Source organism: Salmo trutta, chromosome 12 (genome assembly GCF_901001165.1).
Source record: "Salmo trutta chromosome 12, fSalTru1.1, whole genome shotgun sequence".
Taxonomy (NCBI): Eukaryota; Metazoa; Chordata; class Actinopteri; order Salmoniformes; family Salmonidae; genus Salmo; species Salmo trutta.
Window position 1 is genome coordinate 84,629,587 of NC_042968.1, and position 15,822 is coordinate 84,645,408.

Here is a 15,822-nt window from a genome sequence, read left to right on the forward strand (position 1 = left end):
CCAATCAAACAAAAGCTTTGCATCGAATATCATCAAAAAAGGAACATTTCCTCTACAGCTATTCCGGAGAAATACCAAAACCAAAACAAAGGGGAAAGTTTACATTAAAAAAAGATAATCATGGTAGGAATAACTAGTTTTGTGGTGTCATGACCACCACAGGGCAAAGAGAGCTGTTTACCGCTTGTTTTATTTATGAATTCCATTGCCACCAGAAATAGAAATACCACAGCCCCATCCAGACTCATTAGTAGTGAGGCCTGCAGTGTAAAACCATCTTGTTTGAGTAGGTTCGACACAGCTCATTTTCCATCACTCTGACTGCTCTAACTAACCTAGCTGACTGACTGGTCTAACTAACATAGCTGACTGACTGGTTTAACTAACCTAGCTTACAGACTGGTCTAACTAACCTAGTTGATGACTGGTCTAACTAACCTAGCTGACAGACTGGTCTAACTAACCTAGCTTACAGACTGGTCTAACTAATTAGTCAGACTCACTGGTCTAACTAACCTAGCTGACGACTGGTCTAACTAACCTAGCTGACTGACTGGTTTAACTAATCAGTCAGACTGACTGGTCTAACTAGCCGAGCTGACTGACTGGTCTAACTGACCTAGTTGACTGACTGGTCTAACTAACCAGTCAGACTGACTGGTCTAACTAACCTAGTTGACTGACTGGTCTAACTAACCTAGCTGACTGACTGGTCTAACTGACCTAGTTGACTGACTGGTCTAACTAACCTAGCTGACTGACTGGTCTAACTAACCTAGTTGATGACTGGTCTAACTAACCTAGTTGACTGACTGGTCTAACTAGCCGAGCTGACTGACTGGTCTAACTGACCTAGTTGACTGACTGGTCTAACTAACCTAGCTGACTGACTGGTCTAACTAACCTAGTTGATGACTGGTCTAACTAACCTAGTTGACTGACTGGTCTAACTAACCGAGCTGACTGACTGGTCTAACTAACCTAGTTGATGACTGGTCTAACCTAGCTGACGACTGGTCTAACTAATCAGTCAGACTGACTGGTCTAACTAACCTAGCTGACTGACTGGTCTAACTAACCTAGTTGACTGACTGGTCTAACTAACCTAGTTGACTGACTGGTCTAACTAACCTAGCTGACTGACTGGTCTAACTAACCTAGCTGACAGACTGGTCTAACTAACCTAGCTGGCAGACTGGTCTAACTAACCTAGCTTACAGACTGGTCTAACTAACCTAGCTGACTGACTGGTCTAACTAACATAGCTTACTGACTGGTTTAACTAACCTAGCTTACAGACTGGTCTAACTAACCTAGTTGACTGACTGGTCTAACTAACCTAGTTGATGACTGGTCTAACTAACCTAGCTGACAGACTGGTCTAACTAACCTAGCTGACAGACTGGTCTAACTAACCTAACTGACTGACTGGTCTAACTAACCTAGCTGACCAACTGGCCTAACTAACCTAGCTGACAGACTGGTCTAACTAACCTAGCTGACCAACTGGCCTAACTAACCTAGCTGACTGACTGGCCTAACTAACCTAGCTGACCAACTGGCCTAACTAACCTAACTGACTGACTGGTCTAACTAACCTAGCTGACCAACTGGCCTAACTAACCTAGCTGACTGACTGGTCTAACTAACCTAGCTGACCAACTGGTCTAACTAACCTAGCTGACCGACTGATCTAGAAGTTTTGGTAGTAGTGGTCAGTAGTTATGTGGTTCAGTAGTTGTGGTCAAAAGTTGTTTGGATATGGTAAGTAGTTAGATGTGTGATCAAAAGTTTTGTGGTCAAAAGTTGTGTGGTCATGGTATGTAATTGTGTGGTTGTGGTCACTAGATATGGTCAGAAGTTGTGTGGTTGCAGTCAGAAGTTATCTGGTTGAGGTATGTAATTGTGTGGTTGTGTTCAGAAGTTGTGCGGTTGAGGTTAGAAGTTGTGTGGTTGCTGTCAAAAGTTGTACGGTTGTGGTATGTAATTGTGTGGTTGTTGCCACTAGATAGGATAAGCAGTTGTGTGGTTGCTGTCAGAAGATGTAAAGTTGTGGTATGTAATAGCGTTAGTGGTCAAAACGGCAGCTGTTTGGGAAAGTTTGAAAAACATGTGGTAATGCAGTTACAAAAACAGCTCTACCGTAAGTTCCGTATGGAACATTTTGATTCCGCGCACAGCTATGAATAGCAGAGAAGTAGATGAGTATCCCATACTCTCTAACTTTTTGTCTAACTTGTTGCGGGAGTGGTCAAAATGTACGTTGTTTGCCAAAATGTTACAGAAAATGATGTTGATGCGGCTGCTTAAACTGCTGTAACTTTTGATGCAAATTTTATTCGTCCAAACTCCAGATTTGAGTAGCAGAGAAGTATACGAAGCTGGTAAGCCTGAAACAGTGCAGCTATTCTCTCTGCAAGGCAATCAAAGAAGCAAAGCGTCAGTATAGAGACAAAGTCGCAATTCAACGGCTCAAACACGAGACTTATGTGGCAGGATCTACAGACAATCACGGATTACAAAAAGTAAACCAGCCCCGTCGTGAACATCAGCGTCTTGCTCCCAGACGAATTAAACAACTTCTTTATTCACTTTGAGGACAATACAGTGCCACTGACACGGCCCGCTACCAAAGCCTGTGGGCTCTCCTTCTCCATGGTCAATGTGAGTAAAATATTTAAATGTGTTAACCCTCGCAAGGTTGCTGGCTCAGACGGCATCCCTAGCCGAATCACCAAAGCATGCGCAGACCAGCTGGCTGGTGTGTTTATGGACAGATTTAATCAATCCCTATCCCAGTCTGTTGTCCCCACATGCTTCAAGATGGCCACCGTTGTTCCTGTTCCCGAGAAAGCAAAGGTAACTGAACTAAATTACTATTGCCCCGTTGCCCTCACTTCTGTCATCATGAAGTGCTTTGAGAGACTGGTCAAGGATCATATTTAAAAAATATATATATATTTCACCTTTATTTAACCAGGTAGGCTAGTTGAGAACAAGTTCTCATTTGCAACTGCGACCTGGCCAAGATAAAGCATAGCAGTTCAACACATACAACACAGAGTTACACATGGAATAAACAAAAGATACAGTCAATAATACAGTAGAAAAAAGAAAACAGAAAGTCTATATACAGTGAGTGCAAATGAGATAAGATAAGGGAGTTCAGGCAATAAATAGGCCATGGTGGCGAAGTAATTACAATATAGCAATTAAACACTGGAATGGTAGATGTGCAGAAGATGAATGTGCAAGTAGAGATACTGGGGTGCAAAGGAGCAAGATAAATAAATAAATAAATACAGTATGGTGATGAGGTAGTTGGATGGGCTGTTTACAGATGGGCTTTGTACAGGTGCAGTGATCTGTGAGCTGCTCTGGCAGCTGGTGCTTAAAGCTAGTGAGGGAGATATGAGTCTTCAGCTTCAGTGATTTTTGTAGTTCTTTCCAGTCATTGGCAGAAGAGAACTGGAAGGAGAGGCAGCCAAAGGAGGAATTGGCTTTGGGGGTGACCAAAGAGATATACCTGCTGGAGCGCGTATCACCTCCACCCTACCTGATACCCTAGACCAGTGGTTCTTAACCTGGGTTCGATCGAACCCCAGGGGTTCGGTGAGTCAGTCTCAGGGGTTCGGCGGAGGTCAAGACACACACCCGACTCATATGATTCGTGATGACACGCCCCGCTTGGCCATCATTGGCTGCAGGTGATCACGCAACATCGCTTGGCCTATCTGTGCTGCAGGGAATTTGGCGCGCTCAGTAGTCGAATTGTGACTGTCGTGATGGTACGTCGTGTGATTTCTTTCTTAATATTTTAATCCCTTCATACTAACTATGTCGAGCAAAAAAAGAAAGTGGTCGGACGAATATGTACAATATGGATTCACATGTATAACGGAACGTGATGAGAGTCAGCGTCCTAACTGCATGATTTGCAATGCCAAGTTGAGCAATTCTAGTCTAGCACCGGCAAAACTAAGAGAACACTTCCTTAAGCTGCATGGAGATGGACAATACAAGAACACAACGCTCGCTGAATTCAAGGTGAAGAGAGCCATTTTTCCAATTAAGAAGGGTTCGGTGAATGCGCATATGAAACTGGTGGGGGTCAGTACCTCCAACAAGGTTAAGAACCACTGCCCTAGACCCACTCCAATTTGTTTACTACCGCAATAGGTCCACTGACGATGCAATCGCCATCACACTGCACACTGCCCTATCCCATCTGTACAAGAGGAATACCTATGTAAGAATGCTGTTCATTGACTACAGTTCAGCGTTTAACACCATAGTACCCTCCAAACTCTTCATTAAGCTCGAGACCCTGGGTCTCGACCCCGCCCTGTGCAACTGGGTCCTGGACTTTCTGACGGGCCGCCGCCAGGTGGTGAAGGTAGGAAACAACATCTCCACCCCCCTGATCCTCAACACTGGGGCCCCACAAGGGTGCGTTCTCAGCCCACTACTGTACTCCCTGTTCACCCCTGACTGCGTGGCCAGCGTGGACAGTAGTGGAGAAGGTGGAGAGTTTTAAGTTCCTCGGCGTACACATCACGGACAAACTGAAATGGTCCACCCACACAGACAGTGTGGTGAAGAACTGTACTCTTCACATGATGCTTTATCATTTCCTTAATGAAAATGAGTCTGGATATTTCAACTTGTCCTTTGTTCACAGTGCGTAAAATCCCAGGCTGGTTCCTGGGTTTGGAGAATAAACCTCAGGAGGCTGAAGAAATTTGTCTTGTCACCTAAAACACTCACAAACTTTTACAGGTGCATAATCGAGAGCATGCTGTCGGCCTGTATCACCGCCTGGTACGGCAACTGCACCGCCCTCAATCGCAAGGCTCTCCAGAGGGTAGTGAGGTCTGCACAACGCATCACCAGGGGCAAACTACCTGCCCTCCAGGACACCTACAGCACCCAATGTCACAGGAAGGCCAAAAATATCATCAAGGACAACAACCACCCGAGCCACTGCCTGTTCACCCCGCGATCATCCTGAAGGCGAGGTCAGTAGAGGAGTATCAAAGCTGGGACCGAGAGACTGAAAAACAGCTTCTATCTCAAGGCCATCAGACTGTTAAACAGCCATCACTAACATAGAGAGGCTGCTGCCAACATACAGACTCAAATCTCTGGCCACTTTAATAAATTGACTTAATAAATGTATCACTAGTCACTTTAAACAATGCCACTTTAATAATGTTTACATATTATATTAATCATCTCATATGTGTATACTGTATTCTATACCATCTACTGCATCTTGCCTATGCCGCACGGCCATCGCTCATCCATATATTTACATGTGCATATTCTTATTCATCCCTTTACATTTGTGTATAAGGTAGTTGTTGTGAATTTGTTTGATTACTTGTTAGATATTACTGCATTGTCGGAACTAGAAGCACAAGCATTTCGCTACACTCGCATTAACATCTGCTAACCATGTGTATGTGACCAATAAAATGTTATTTTATTTGATCTCTCTGCTGACCCAATCTCTCTGCTGGCACAATCTCTCTGCTGTCGTTTTCCATGCCTGCCTGAGGATGTGCTCAGTAATTTAATTAAAAAAAAAATATATATATATTCAATATGTTAAAGTGCATTTCTCACACCCAAGGCGTAAAAAACAATATAAAAAACAAAACGCAACATAGAACACAGACAACAACCAAAGCTATATACAGGTGTCGTCAGATCCAGAGGACATGAGAACAGAATTAACAGAGGTGTTGGAAAGCTTTTCTGAACAGCACAGTCTTGAAAGCCCTGTCACCCATAGTTTTGAGTCTGTTGCGTGGCTCACAGTACCTTCAATGTTTCCCCAGCATGCCCTTTGGATACGCTGAAAAACACATGGAGCAGAATCAAACATATGTTTTAAAACTAGGAAACTAGGAATGTCTCTTAGAATTCAGTTCCCTTTTAATGAGCCACAGGACACGTATCCAATACCCACAGTTCATTTTTACAGACTCACCTCTCTTAGATCAGGATGATTTTTCTAAAGTGTTTTGGGGAACGCCTGGCTGGCTGCTTTTCCTCAGGACAGCAGGTGTAGCTGTCACACCCAGCTCCGCTGGTCATTATGATTGTACTGTACTCTTCACATGATGCTTTATCATTTCCTTAATGAAAATGAGTCTGGATATTTCAACCTGTCCTTTGTTCACAGTGCGTAAAATCCCAGGCTGGTTCCCTGGGTCTGGAGAATAAACGGAAGAATGCGTTCTTCTTCTCTGTCGGATGATTGATATATAATCCATTTGTCCACATAACAAGGCTGGAACATGAGAAGATGTGGTGATTCTTGAACAGTAAAATAAAGAGTCTCATCACCCCTCGGAAAGAGTTAATGACCAGACTTAGAACATTGACAGCCTGTCTGGTCAGGGTAGGTAATAAGCATATGGACCTCACACCTCAAATGAAGCTCTATTGAGAGAAATGTGAGGCAGGCGGGACCAGGAACATGTGTATAATGTTATTACTCTCTCTTACATTCTGGGGAATAGAATTATCAGAGCAGATCTCTCTAATACTGTGATCTTTTCCTGGTTTGTGACAGAATACAAAGTTAATTTGTTGTTCTTTTTTTCCCTTGTTATATTGCATTTAACAATTCAAAGACACTGAACTCTCATCACTTTACTGTACTCTATCATAATATATGATGGATTTATATGGTTCGTGTCACTTCACACTTAAAACAGCATGTGTCTTTGATCAAAGCCTATATCACTATGTATTGTATAGCATTACGCTTGTACCAGTATTTAGAACATTCTATAAAGCTAAACTCTATCAACTTGTTATTTTATTACACTGAGAGTATCCCTTTTAGAGCTTTCTAAAATGGTATGTTTGCATCCTGGATGCTGATAGGTTGATAGTCGTTAGTTATTGAAGATAATCCAAAGGTAATGCCTGTTAACAGTTCCATTTGGATTATCAATGCACATCCACTGTCCTACAGCCCATCCAGGCAATTCATAAACTTGATCTCCACTGGAAAAATGCATCTAGACATTGTTTCCCATTGCTTGTTGCCTAGCATTTGATTTTCAATAGAGCTGTATTATCTGTGACTCACTGCCTCTCTGTCTGGATGTGATGCAGGCTTTGCAGGGACACCTGGTTACCTGTCTCCTGAGGTCCTGAGGAAGGACCCATATGGCAAAGCTGTGGACCTGTGGGCATGCGGTAAGCAGGATGACTTTCAGATATCCACCTCTTTCCTTCTTTGTTTCTGTCTACATCTACTGTAAGTTGCTGCTGCCTAAAGAAAACATGATATAGACTTCACACCGTTTCCTAGCTTCTTCATCTCAAGCTTTATGTTTTCTCATTTGGCCAGACTGGGGATTGCTTCAGAGCCTAACCTACTAGAGTTGTGCTGACACAAAACCTGCCCGCCTCAATGTCACAGATGATTTAGGGCACCAGTTTATTTATGGGGTCTGTTTCATCCAAAGGTGCATAGATGAGTCTGTTTCATCCAAAGGTGCATAGATGAGCTCTCAGTCAGAGAAGACAAGGCAGCAGTGTGTCGATCTGATCATAGCTCTCTCTCTATGTCTATATACATACAGTACCATGGGCTTTAGTACCACGGGCCTCAGTACCATGGGCCGTAGTACCACAGGCCTCAATACCACTGGCCTCAGTACCACAGGCCTCAGTATCACGGGCCTCAGTTTAACGGGCCACAGTACCACAGGCCTCAGTACTACGGGCCTCATTACCACGGGCCACAGTACCACAGGCCTCAGTACCACGGGCCTCAATACCAAGGGCCTCAATATCACGGGCCACAGTACTATGCGCCTCAGTACCACAGGCCTCTGTGTCAACAAGGTGGCAGAATGAATCTGCTAGACATCCTCCTGCTACACTGATGCATGGACAACTCTTACCTAGTACATAGTATGTACAGTATATATAGTGTATATTATAGTATTGGAAAGAGTACAGTGGGGCAAAAAAGTATTTAGTCAGCCACCAATTGTGCAAGTTCTCCCACTTAAAAAGATGAGAGAGGCCTGTAATTTTCATCATAGGTACACGTCAACTATGACAGACAAAATGATGAAAAAATATGCAGAAAATCACATTGTAGGATTTTTTATGAATTTATTTGCAAATTATGGTGGAAAATAAGTATTTGGTCAATAACAAAAGTTTATCTCAATACTTTGTTATATACCCTTTGTTGGCAATGACACAGGTCAAACGTTTTCTGTAAGTCTTCACAAGGTTTTCACACACTGTTGCTGGTATTTTGGCCCATTCCTCCATGCAGATCTCCTCTAGAGCAGTGATGTTTTGGGGCTGTCGCTGGGCAACACGGACTTTCAACTCCTTCCAAAGATTTTCTATGGGGTTGAGATCTGGAGACTGGCTTGGCCACTCCAGGACCTTGAAATGCTTCTTACGAAGCCACTCCTTCGTTGCCCGGGCGGTGTGTTTGGGATCATTGTCATGCTGAAAGACCCAGCCACGTTTCATCTTCAATGCCCTTGCTGATGGAAGGAGGTTTTCACTCAAAATCTAACAATACATGGCCCCATTCATTTTTTCCTTTACACGTATCAGTCGTCCTGGTCCCTTTGCAGAAAAACAGCCCCAAAGCATGATGATTCCACCCCCATGCTTCACAGTAGGTATGGTGTTCTTTGGATGCAACTCAGCATTCTTTGTCCTCCAAACACAACGAGTTGAGTTTTTACCAAAAAGTTATATTTTGGTTTCATCTGACCATAGGACATTCTCCCAATCCTCTTCTGGATCATCCAAATGCTCTCTAGCAAACTTCAGACGGGCCTGGACATGTACTGGCTTAAGCAGGGGGCACTGGCACTGCAGGATTCCTTGGCGGCGTAGTGTGTTACTGATGGTAGGCTTTGTTACTTTGGTCCCAGCTCTCTGCAGGTCATTCACTAGGTCCCCCCGTGTGGTTCTGGGATTTTTGCTCACCGTTCTTGTGATCATTTTGACCCCACGGGGTGAGATCTTGCGTGGAGCCCCAGATCGAGGGAGATTATCAGTGGTCTTGTATGTCTTCCATTTCCTAATAATTGCTCCCACAGTTGATTTCTTCAAACCAAGCTGCTTACCTATTGCAGATTCAGTCTTCCCAGCCTGGTGCAGGTCTACAATTTTGTTTCTGGTGTCCTTTGACAGCTCTTTGGTCTTGGCCATAGTGGAGTTTGGAGTGTGACTGTTTGAGGTTGTGGACAGGTGTCTTTTATACTGATAACAAGTTCAAACAGGTGCCATTAATACAGGTAACGAGTGGAAGACAGAGGAGCCTCTTAAAGAAGAAGTTACAGGTCTGTGAGAGCCAGAAATCTTGCTTGTTTGTAGGTGACCAAATACTTATTTTCCACCATAACTTGCAAATAAATTCATAAAAAATCCTACAATGTGATTTTCTGGATTTTTTTTTCTCATTTTGTCTGTCATAGTTGAAGTGTACCTATGATGAAAATTAAAGGTCTCTCTCATCTTTTTAAGTGGGAGAACTTGCACAATTGGTGGCTGACTAAATACTTTTTTGCCCCACTGTATGTGTTTTTACTGTTTTTACGCTCAGTGTATATCTACATCATATGAATCATATATAAATCATTATTTTGACAATATGTTGTAGTACAGCCTCTTTTCACATTGATTTGAGTAGCTGCTCTTCAGCTCGGCTGGATCCAGCCGTTTAACCTGGTTTGGTTAGATTTCTTTTCAAACTTATTGACGTTTCAAGCTATCACTCTGTGCACATTGGTCTTTTGAAGCGGGAGAAGCTCATTGCTATGCACAGCTATATTTCCCTGCCTTTTGATATGGGCTTTGTGCTGCTGCTCCCCTTGAGAAGTGTGTGGGCTTCATGGCCGATGGGTCTGTGAGCCTGGCAGGCTTCGAAGCAGTGAGATGAATTCACAAGAGACATAAGGTTGAGGGCTGAGGGGGGCGACAGTGTGGGCAGGCGGGAGTGGGCAGGGGTTCATTCTCAGATTTCTAACGTCCTGACATGGAGCTGGATCTGTATGTGCACAGAACTGTGTGTATTGTTAACCCCACAGAGAGACCTTTCACCCAAAGAAAGGGAGTTCTCAGTGGTGGTTGGGGGGGGGGTATGGAATACATACAACACACACACACGCACACACACACACAAGCTAGCACACACACACACACACAAAGACACACGTATACACTACTCCCTAGTGAGCGATCAAGATTCAGCACTATCAATTAGTGCAGCACCTTTTCTTTTCATCAAAGATAGAGAGATTTTCAGTATGTACTTTATGCTAGTTAATTCTTAAGTAACTAGAGTGCTGTGTTGTGTTGCCAGGTGTGACAGCCTTCTATTGTATAGTTATGTACACTGAGTTTATAAAACCTTAGGAACACCTTCCTAATATTGAGTTGCACCCCATTTTGCCCTCAGAACATCCTCAATTCGGGACATGGAGCCTACAAGGTGTTGAAAGTGCTCCACAGGGATGCTGGCCCATGTTGACTCCAATGCTTCCCACAGTTGTGCCAAGTTGGCTGGATGTTCTTTGGGAGGTGGACCATTCTTGATACACACTGGAAACTGTTGAGCGGGAAAACCCCAGCAGCGTTGCAGTTCTTGACACAAACCGGTGCGCCTGGCACCTACTACCATACCTCGTTCAAAGGCACTTAAGTATTTTGTGTTGCCCATTCACTCTCTGAATGGCACACATACACAGTCCATGTCTCAACTGTCTCAAGGCTTAAAAATCCTTCTTTAACCTGTCTCTTCCCCTTAATCTACACTGATTGAAGTGGATTTAACAAGTGACATCAATAAGGGATCATAGCTTTCACCTGGATTCACCTGGTCAGTCTATGCCATGGAAAGAGCAGGTGTTCTTAATGTTTTGTATACTCAGTGTATAACGTCTGTGTTGCCAGGTGTGACAGTCTTCCATTGTATAGTGATATATAACGTCTGTGTTGCCAGGTGTGACAGTCTTCTATTGTATAGTGATGTATAACATATGTGTTGCCAGGTGTGACAGTCTTCTATTGTATTGTGATGTATGACGTCTGTGTTGCCAGGTGTGACAGTCTTCTATTGTGTAGTGATGTATAACATATGTGTTGCCAGGTGTGACAGTCTTCTATTGTATAGTGATGTATAACATCTGTGTTGCCAGGTGTGACAGTCTTCTATTGTATAGTGATGTATAACGTACTGTATGTGTTGCCTTTCTTCTATTTTATAGTGATGTATAACGTACTGTATGTGTTGCCAGTCTTCTATTGTATAGTGATGTATAACGTACTGTATGTGTTGCCAGGTGTGACAGTCTTCTATTGTATAGTGATGTATAACATCTGTGTTGCCAGGTGTGACAGTCTTCTATTGTATAGTGATGTATAACATCTGTGTTGCCAGGTGTGAAAGTCTTCTATTGTATAGTGATGTATAACGTCTGTGTTGCCAGGTGTGACAGTCTTCTATTGTATTGTGATGTATGACGTCTGTGTTGCCAGGTGTGACAGTCTTCTATTGTATAGTGATGTATAACATATGTGTTGCCAGGTGTGACAGTCTTCTATTGTATTGTGATGTATGACGTCTGTGTTGCCAGGTGTGACAGTCTTCTATTGTATAGTGATGTATAACATCTGTGTTGCCAGGTGTGACAGTCTTCTATTGTATAGTGATGTATAACGTCTGTGTTGCCAGGTGTGACAGTCTTCTATTGTATTGTGATGTATGACGTCTGTGTTGCCAGGTGTGATCCTGTACATCCTACTGGTGGGATATCCTCCGTTCTGGGATGAGGACCAGCACAGACTGTACCAGCAGATCAAGGCTGGGGCCTACGATGTGAGTCAAATCAAATCAAATCAAATCAAATCAAATCAAACTTTATTTGTCACATGTGCCGAATACAACATGTATTCTTACATGTAATCTTACTGTGAAATGCTTACTTACAAGCCCTTAATTAACAGTGCAGTTCAAGAAAGAGTTAAGAAAATATTTACCAAATAAAAAAATGTAAAAATAATAAAAAGTAACACAATAAAATATCAATAACGAGGCTATATACAGGGGGTACCAGTACCGAGTCAATGTACAGGGGTACAGGTTAGTTGAGGTAATTTGTACATGTAGGTAGGGGTGAAGAGTCACATCTATCCTAGCTCCTGTTCTTACTGTAACAATACCCCTCCTTTCCATCACTGCTCACGGCTGCTGGGGAAAAGCACAGTGTCTCTTCAGGATTGTGTAACACACCAGTTTCCAAAGAGATGAATCATCCTGAATTCAGTGCCTGATAATGGTTTCTTTCTGCTGGGAGGAAAAGATATCTTCTACTTTTTCTTCTTCAATTGCAGTCCTAGCAGCCCATGGCTCTGTTCTTTAATATTTCTCTACTCTGTTCTTTAACATTTTTCTACTCTGTCCTTATCACGTTTCAAGGTATGACCCAGATGCAGACAGTGTTGAAGAAACAAAAGTTTATTCCTTAAACAGGGGCAAACAACAGGTCAAGGCAGGCAGGGGTCAATAATCCAGAGAGGGTGTAAAGGTACAGGACAGCAGGCAGGCTCAGGGTCAGGGTCAGGGCAGGCAGAACAGTCAGAACCGGGAAACTAAACAGGAGCAAGAAACAAACAGGAGCACGGAAACAAAACGCTGGTAGGTTCTACGAACAAAACGAACTGGCAACAGACAAACAGAGAACACAGGTATAAATACACAAGGGATAATGGGGAAGATGGGCGACACCTGGAGGGGGGTGGAGACGAGCACAAAGACAGGTGAAACAGATCAGGACAGTCCTTTCAGTGACAGTCACTCATTTGAAGATCATCACCAGTTTGAATTCCCATGATTTATATAAGCAATAAGGCCGAGGGGGTGTGGTATATGGCCAATATACCACGGCTAAGGGCTGTTCTTAAGCACGGCGCAATGTGGAGTGCCTGGATACAGCCCTTAGCCATGGTATATTGGACATATACCACAAACCCCTGAGGTGCCTTATTGCTATTATAAACTGGTTACCAATGTAATTAGAGCAGTAAAAATAAATGTTTGCCATACCCGTGGTATACGGTCTGATATACCACTGCTGTCAGCCAATCAGCATTCATGGCTCGAACCAGCCTGTTTATAATTGTATGTTAATACCAAATACCTCCTCGTGTCCTGTAGTTCCCCTCGCCAGAGTGGGACACTGTTACTCCAGAGGCCAAGGATCTCATCAACAAGATGTTGACCATCAACCCTGCCAAGCGCATCACAGCCTCGGAGGTTCTCAAACATCCCTGGATCTCAGTGAGTTCAGAGCATTCTCACAATGATCACCTTGTCCAGTAAGATCCGGCCCGGTGTCTAACCTGACATGTCTTTATTTTTTCCTTCTCTCACTCTCTCTCTCTCTACAGCACCGCTCCACTGTGGCCTCCTGCATGCACAGACAGGAGACGGTGGAGTGCCTGAAAAAGTTCAACGCCAGAAGGAAACTCAAGGTATAGTCAACTTCTGGGAGCAACATGACATGTAGATATGATAATGGAACAGTCCATGTTACTCTCTTTTGACCAGGGTAGGAAAACAATATCAGATTTTCTGGGTCACTAGTGATGGGAGTTTGAGTGACATTGGAAATGGGATCTATCAAGGCAAAATGGCTTTCATTAAACAAGTCCAAGCACGGTTCAAGATGAGAGGACATCTCTTTGTTTCATTTGTGTGACGTGAAAACTCTCATTCATTTGGCTATGTAACTACAGCATTTGTGTTTGAACTTTTATATGACCCCTTTTAGACAGGTCCATTTAATTGTAATTCATTCAGGTTCCACTTTTCAGAGGAACAAATAGTGACTTTGGAACCATCTGGATACAGATCCTAAAAAATGACAACTTTTTTAAACTATTGGAGTACAGGTCTCAGAAAGTGACTACTTTTTTAAACTATTTGAATACAGATCGTATAAAGCAACTACTTAAAAAAAGATTTCTCAGGAAGCGACTATTGGATTGGCTGGCTTCAACTAATGGCAGGGCTGTATCTGGAACTGCATGTTGAAGATATAAATATAATGAATAGAGCACACACAGTCTCCTATACTATTCCAATCTATCTGACAGTCATATTTGATCTACACAATAAATGTATATCTGAACATTCTGTAAATGTCCATTCCCCTGAATCAAATCAAATACAATTTTATTGGTCACATACACATGGTTAGCAGATATTATTATGAGTGCAGCGAAATGCTTATGGTTCTAGATCCGACAGTGCAGCAGTATCTAACAGGTAATATCTAACAATTCCACAACAAAACCTAATACACACAATCTAGTAAAGGAATGGGATAAGAATATATAAATATAAAATATATGGATGAGCAGTGATAGAGCGGCTAAGATGCAATAGATAGTATAGAATGATCATGTTTTAAGGTAGGCAGGCAGGGCTCAATAATCCAGAGAGGGTGTAAGGCACCGGAACAGCAGGCTGGCTCAGGGTCAGGTCAGGCAGAGGTCGGTAATCCAGAGAGGGTGTAAGGCACCGGAACAGCAGGCTGGCTCAGGGTCAGGTCAGGCAGAGGTCGGTAATCCAGAGAGGGTGTTAGGCACCGGAACAGCAGGCTGGCTCAGGGTCAGGTCAGGCAGAGGTCGGTAATCCAGAGAGGGTGTAAGGCACCGGAACAGCAGGCTGGCTCAGGGTCAGGTCAGGCAGAGGTCGGTAATCCAGAGAGGGTGTAAGGCACCGGAACAGCAGGCTGGCTCAGGGTCAGGTCAGGCAGAGGTCGGTAATCCAGAGAGGGTGTAAGGCACCGGAACAGCAGGCTGGCTCAGGGTCAGGTCAGGCAGAGGTCGGTAATCCAGAGAGGGTGTAAGGCACCGGAACAGCAGGCTGGCTCAGGGTCAGGTCAGGCAGAGGTCGGTAATCCAGAGAGGGTGTAAGGCACCGGAACAGCAGGATGGCTCAGGGTCAGGTCAGGCAGAGGTCGGTAATCCAGAGAGAGTGTAAGGCACCGGAACAGCAGGCTGGCTCAGGGTCAGGTCAGGCAGAGGTCGGTAATCCAGAGAGGGTGTAAGGCACCGGAACAGCAGGCTGGCTCAGGGTCAGGTCAGGCAGAGGTCGGTAATCCAGAGAGGGTGTAAGGCACCGGAACGGCAGGCTGGCTCAGGGTCAGGTCAGGCAGAGGTCGGTAATCCAGAGAGGGTGTAAGGCACCGGAACGGCAGGCTGGCTCAGGGTCAGGTCAGGCAGAGGTCGGTAATCCAGAGAGGGTGTAAGGCACCGGAACGGCAGGCTGGCTCAGGGTCAGGTCAGGCAGAGGTCGGTAATCCAGAGAGGGTGTAAGGCACCGGAACGGCAGGCTGGCTCAGGGTCAGGTCAGGCAGAGGTCGGTAATCCAGAGAGGGTGTAAGGCACCGGAACGGCAGGATGGCTCAGGGTCAGGTCAGGCAGAGGTCGGTAATCCAGAGAGGGTGTAAGGCACCGGAACAGCAGGCTGGCTCAGGGTCAGGTCAGGCAGCGGTTGGTAATCCAGAGTAGAGGCAATGGTACAGGACGGCAGGCAGGAAAGGTCAAAACCGGGAAACTAGAAAACAGGGACTATAGCAAAGACAGTAGCAAGGTAAAACGCTGGTAGGTTTGAATGAACAAAGCGAACTGGCCCAGACAGACAGAAAACACAGCTATGAATACCCAGGGGATAATGGGGAAGATGGGGGACACCTGGAGGGGGTTGGAGACAAGCACAAGGACAGGTGAAACAGATCAGGGTGTGAT

General features: G+C 44.3%; 1 protein-coding gene across 8 annotated transcripts in view; it reads left to right on the forward strand.

The window, feature by feature from the left end:
• The window catches only part of LOC115204505 (calcium/calmodulin-dependent protein kinase type II subunit alpha), a 98,748-nt gene that overhangs the window by 60,581 nt on the left and 22,345 nt on the right, over nt 1-15,822 (forward strand). For all 8 annotated transcript variants that reach the window (XM_029770139.1, XM_029770137.1, XM_029770144.1 and 5 more), the window contains exons 8-11: nt 7,135-7,218; nt 11,790-11,884; nt 13,223-13,345; nt 13,456-13,539. In XM_029770139.1, the coding sequence (XP_029625999.1) occupies nt 7,135-7,218; nt 11,790-11,884; nt 13,223-13,345; nt 13,456-13,539 (386 nt within the window). The remainder of the gene's footprint in view (nt 1-7,134; nt 7,219-11,789; nt 11,885-13,222; nt 13,346-13,455; nt 13,540-15,822) is intronic.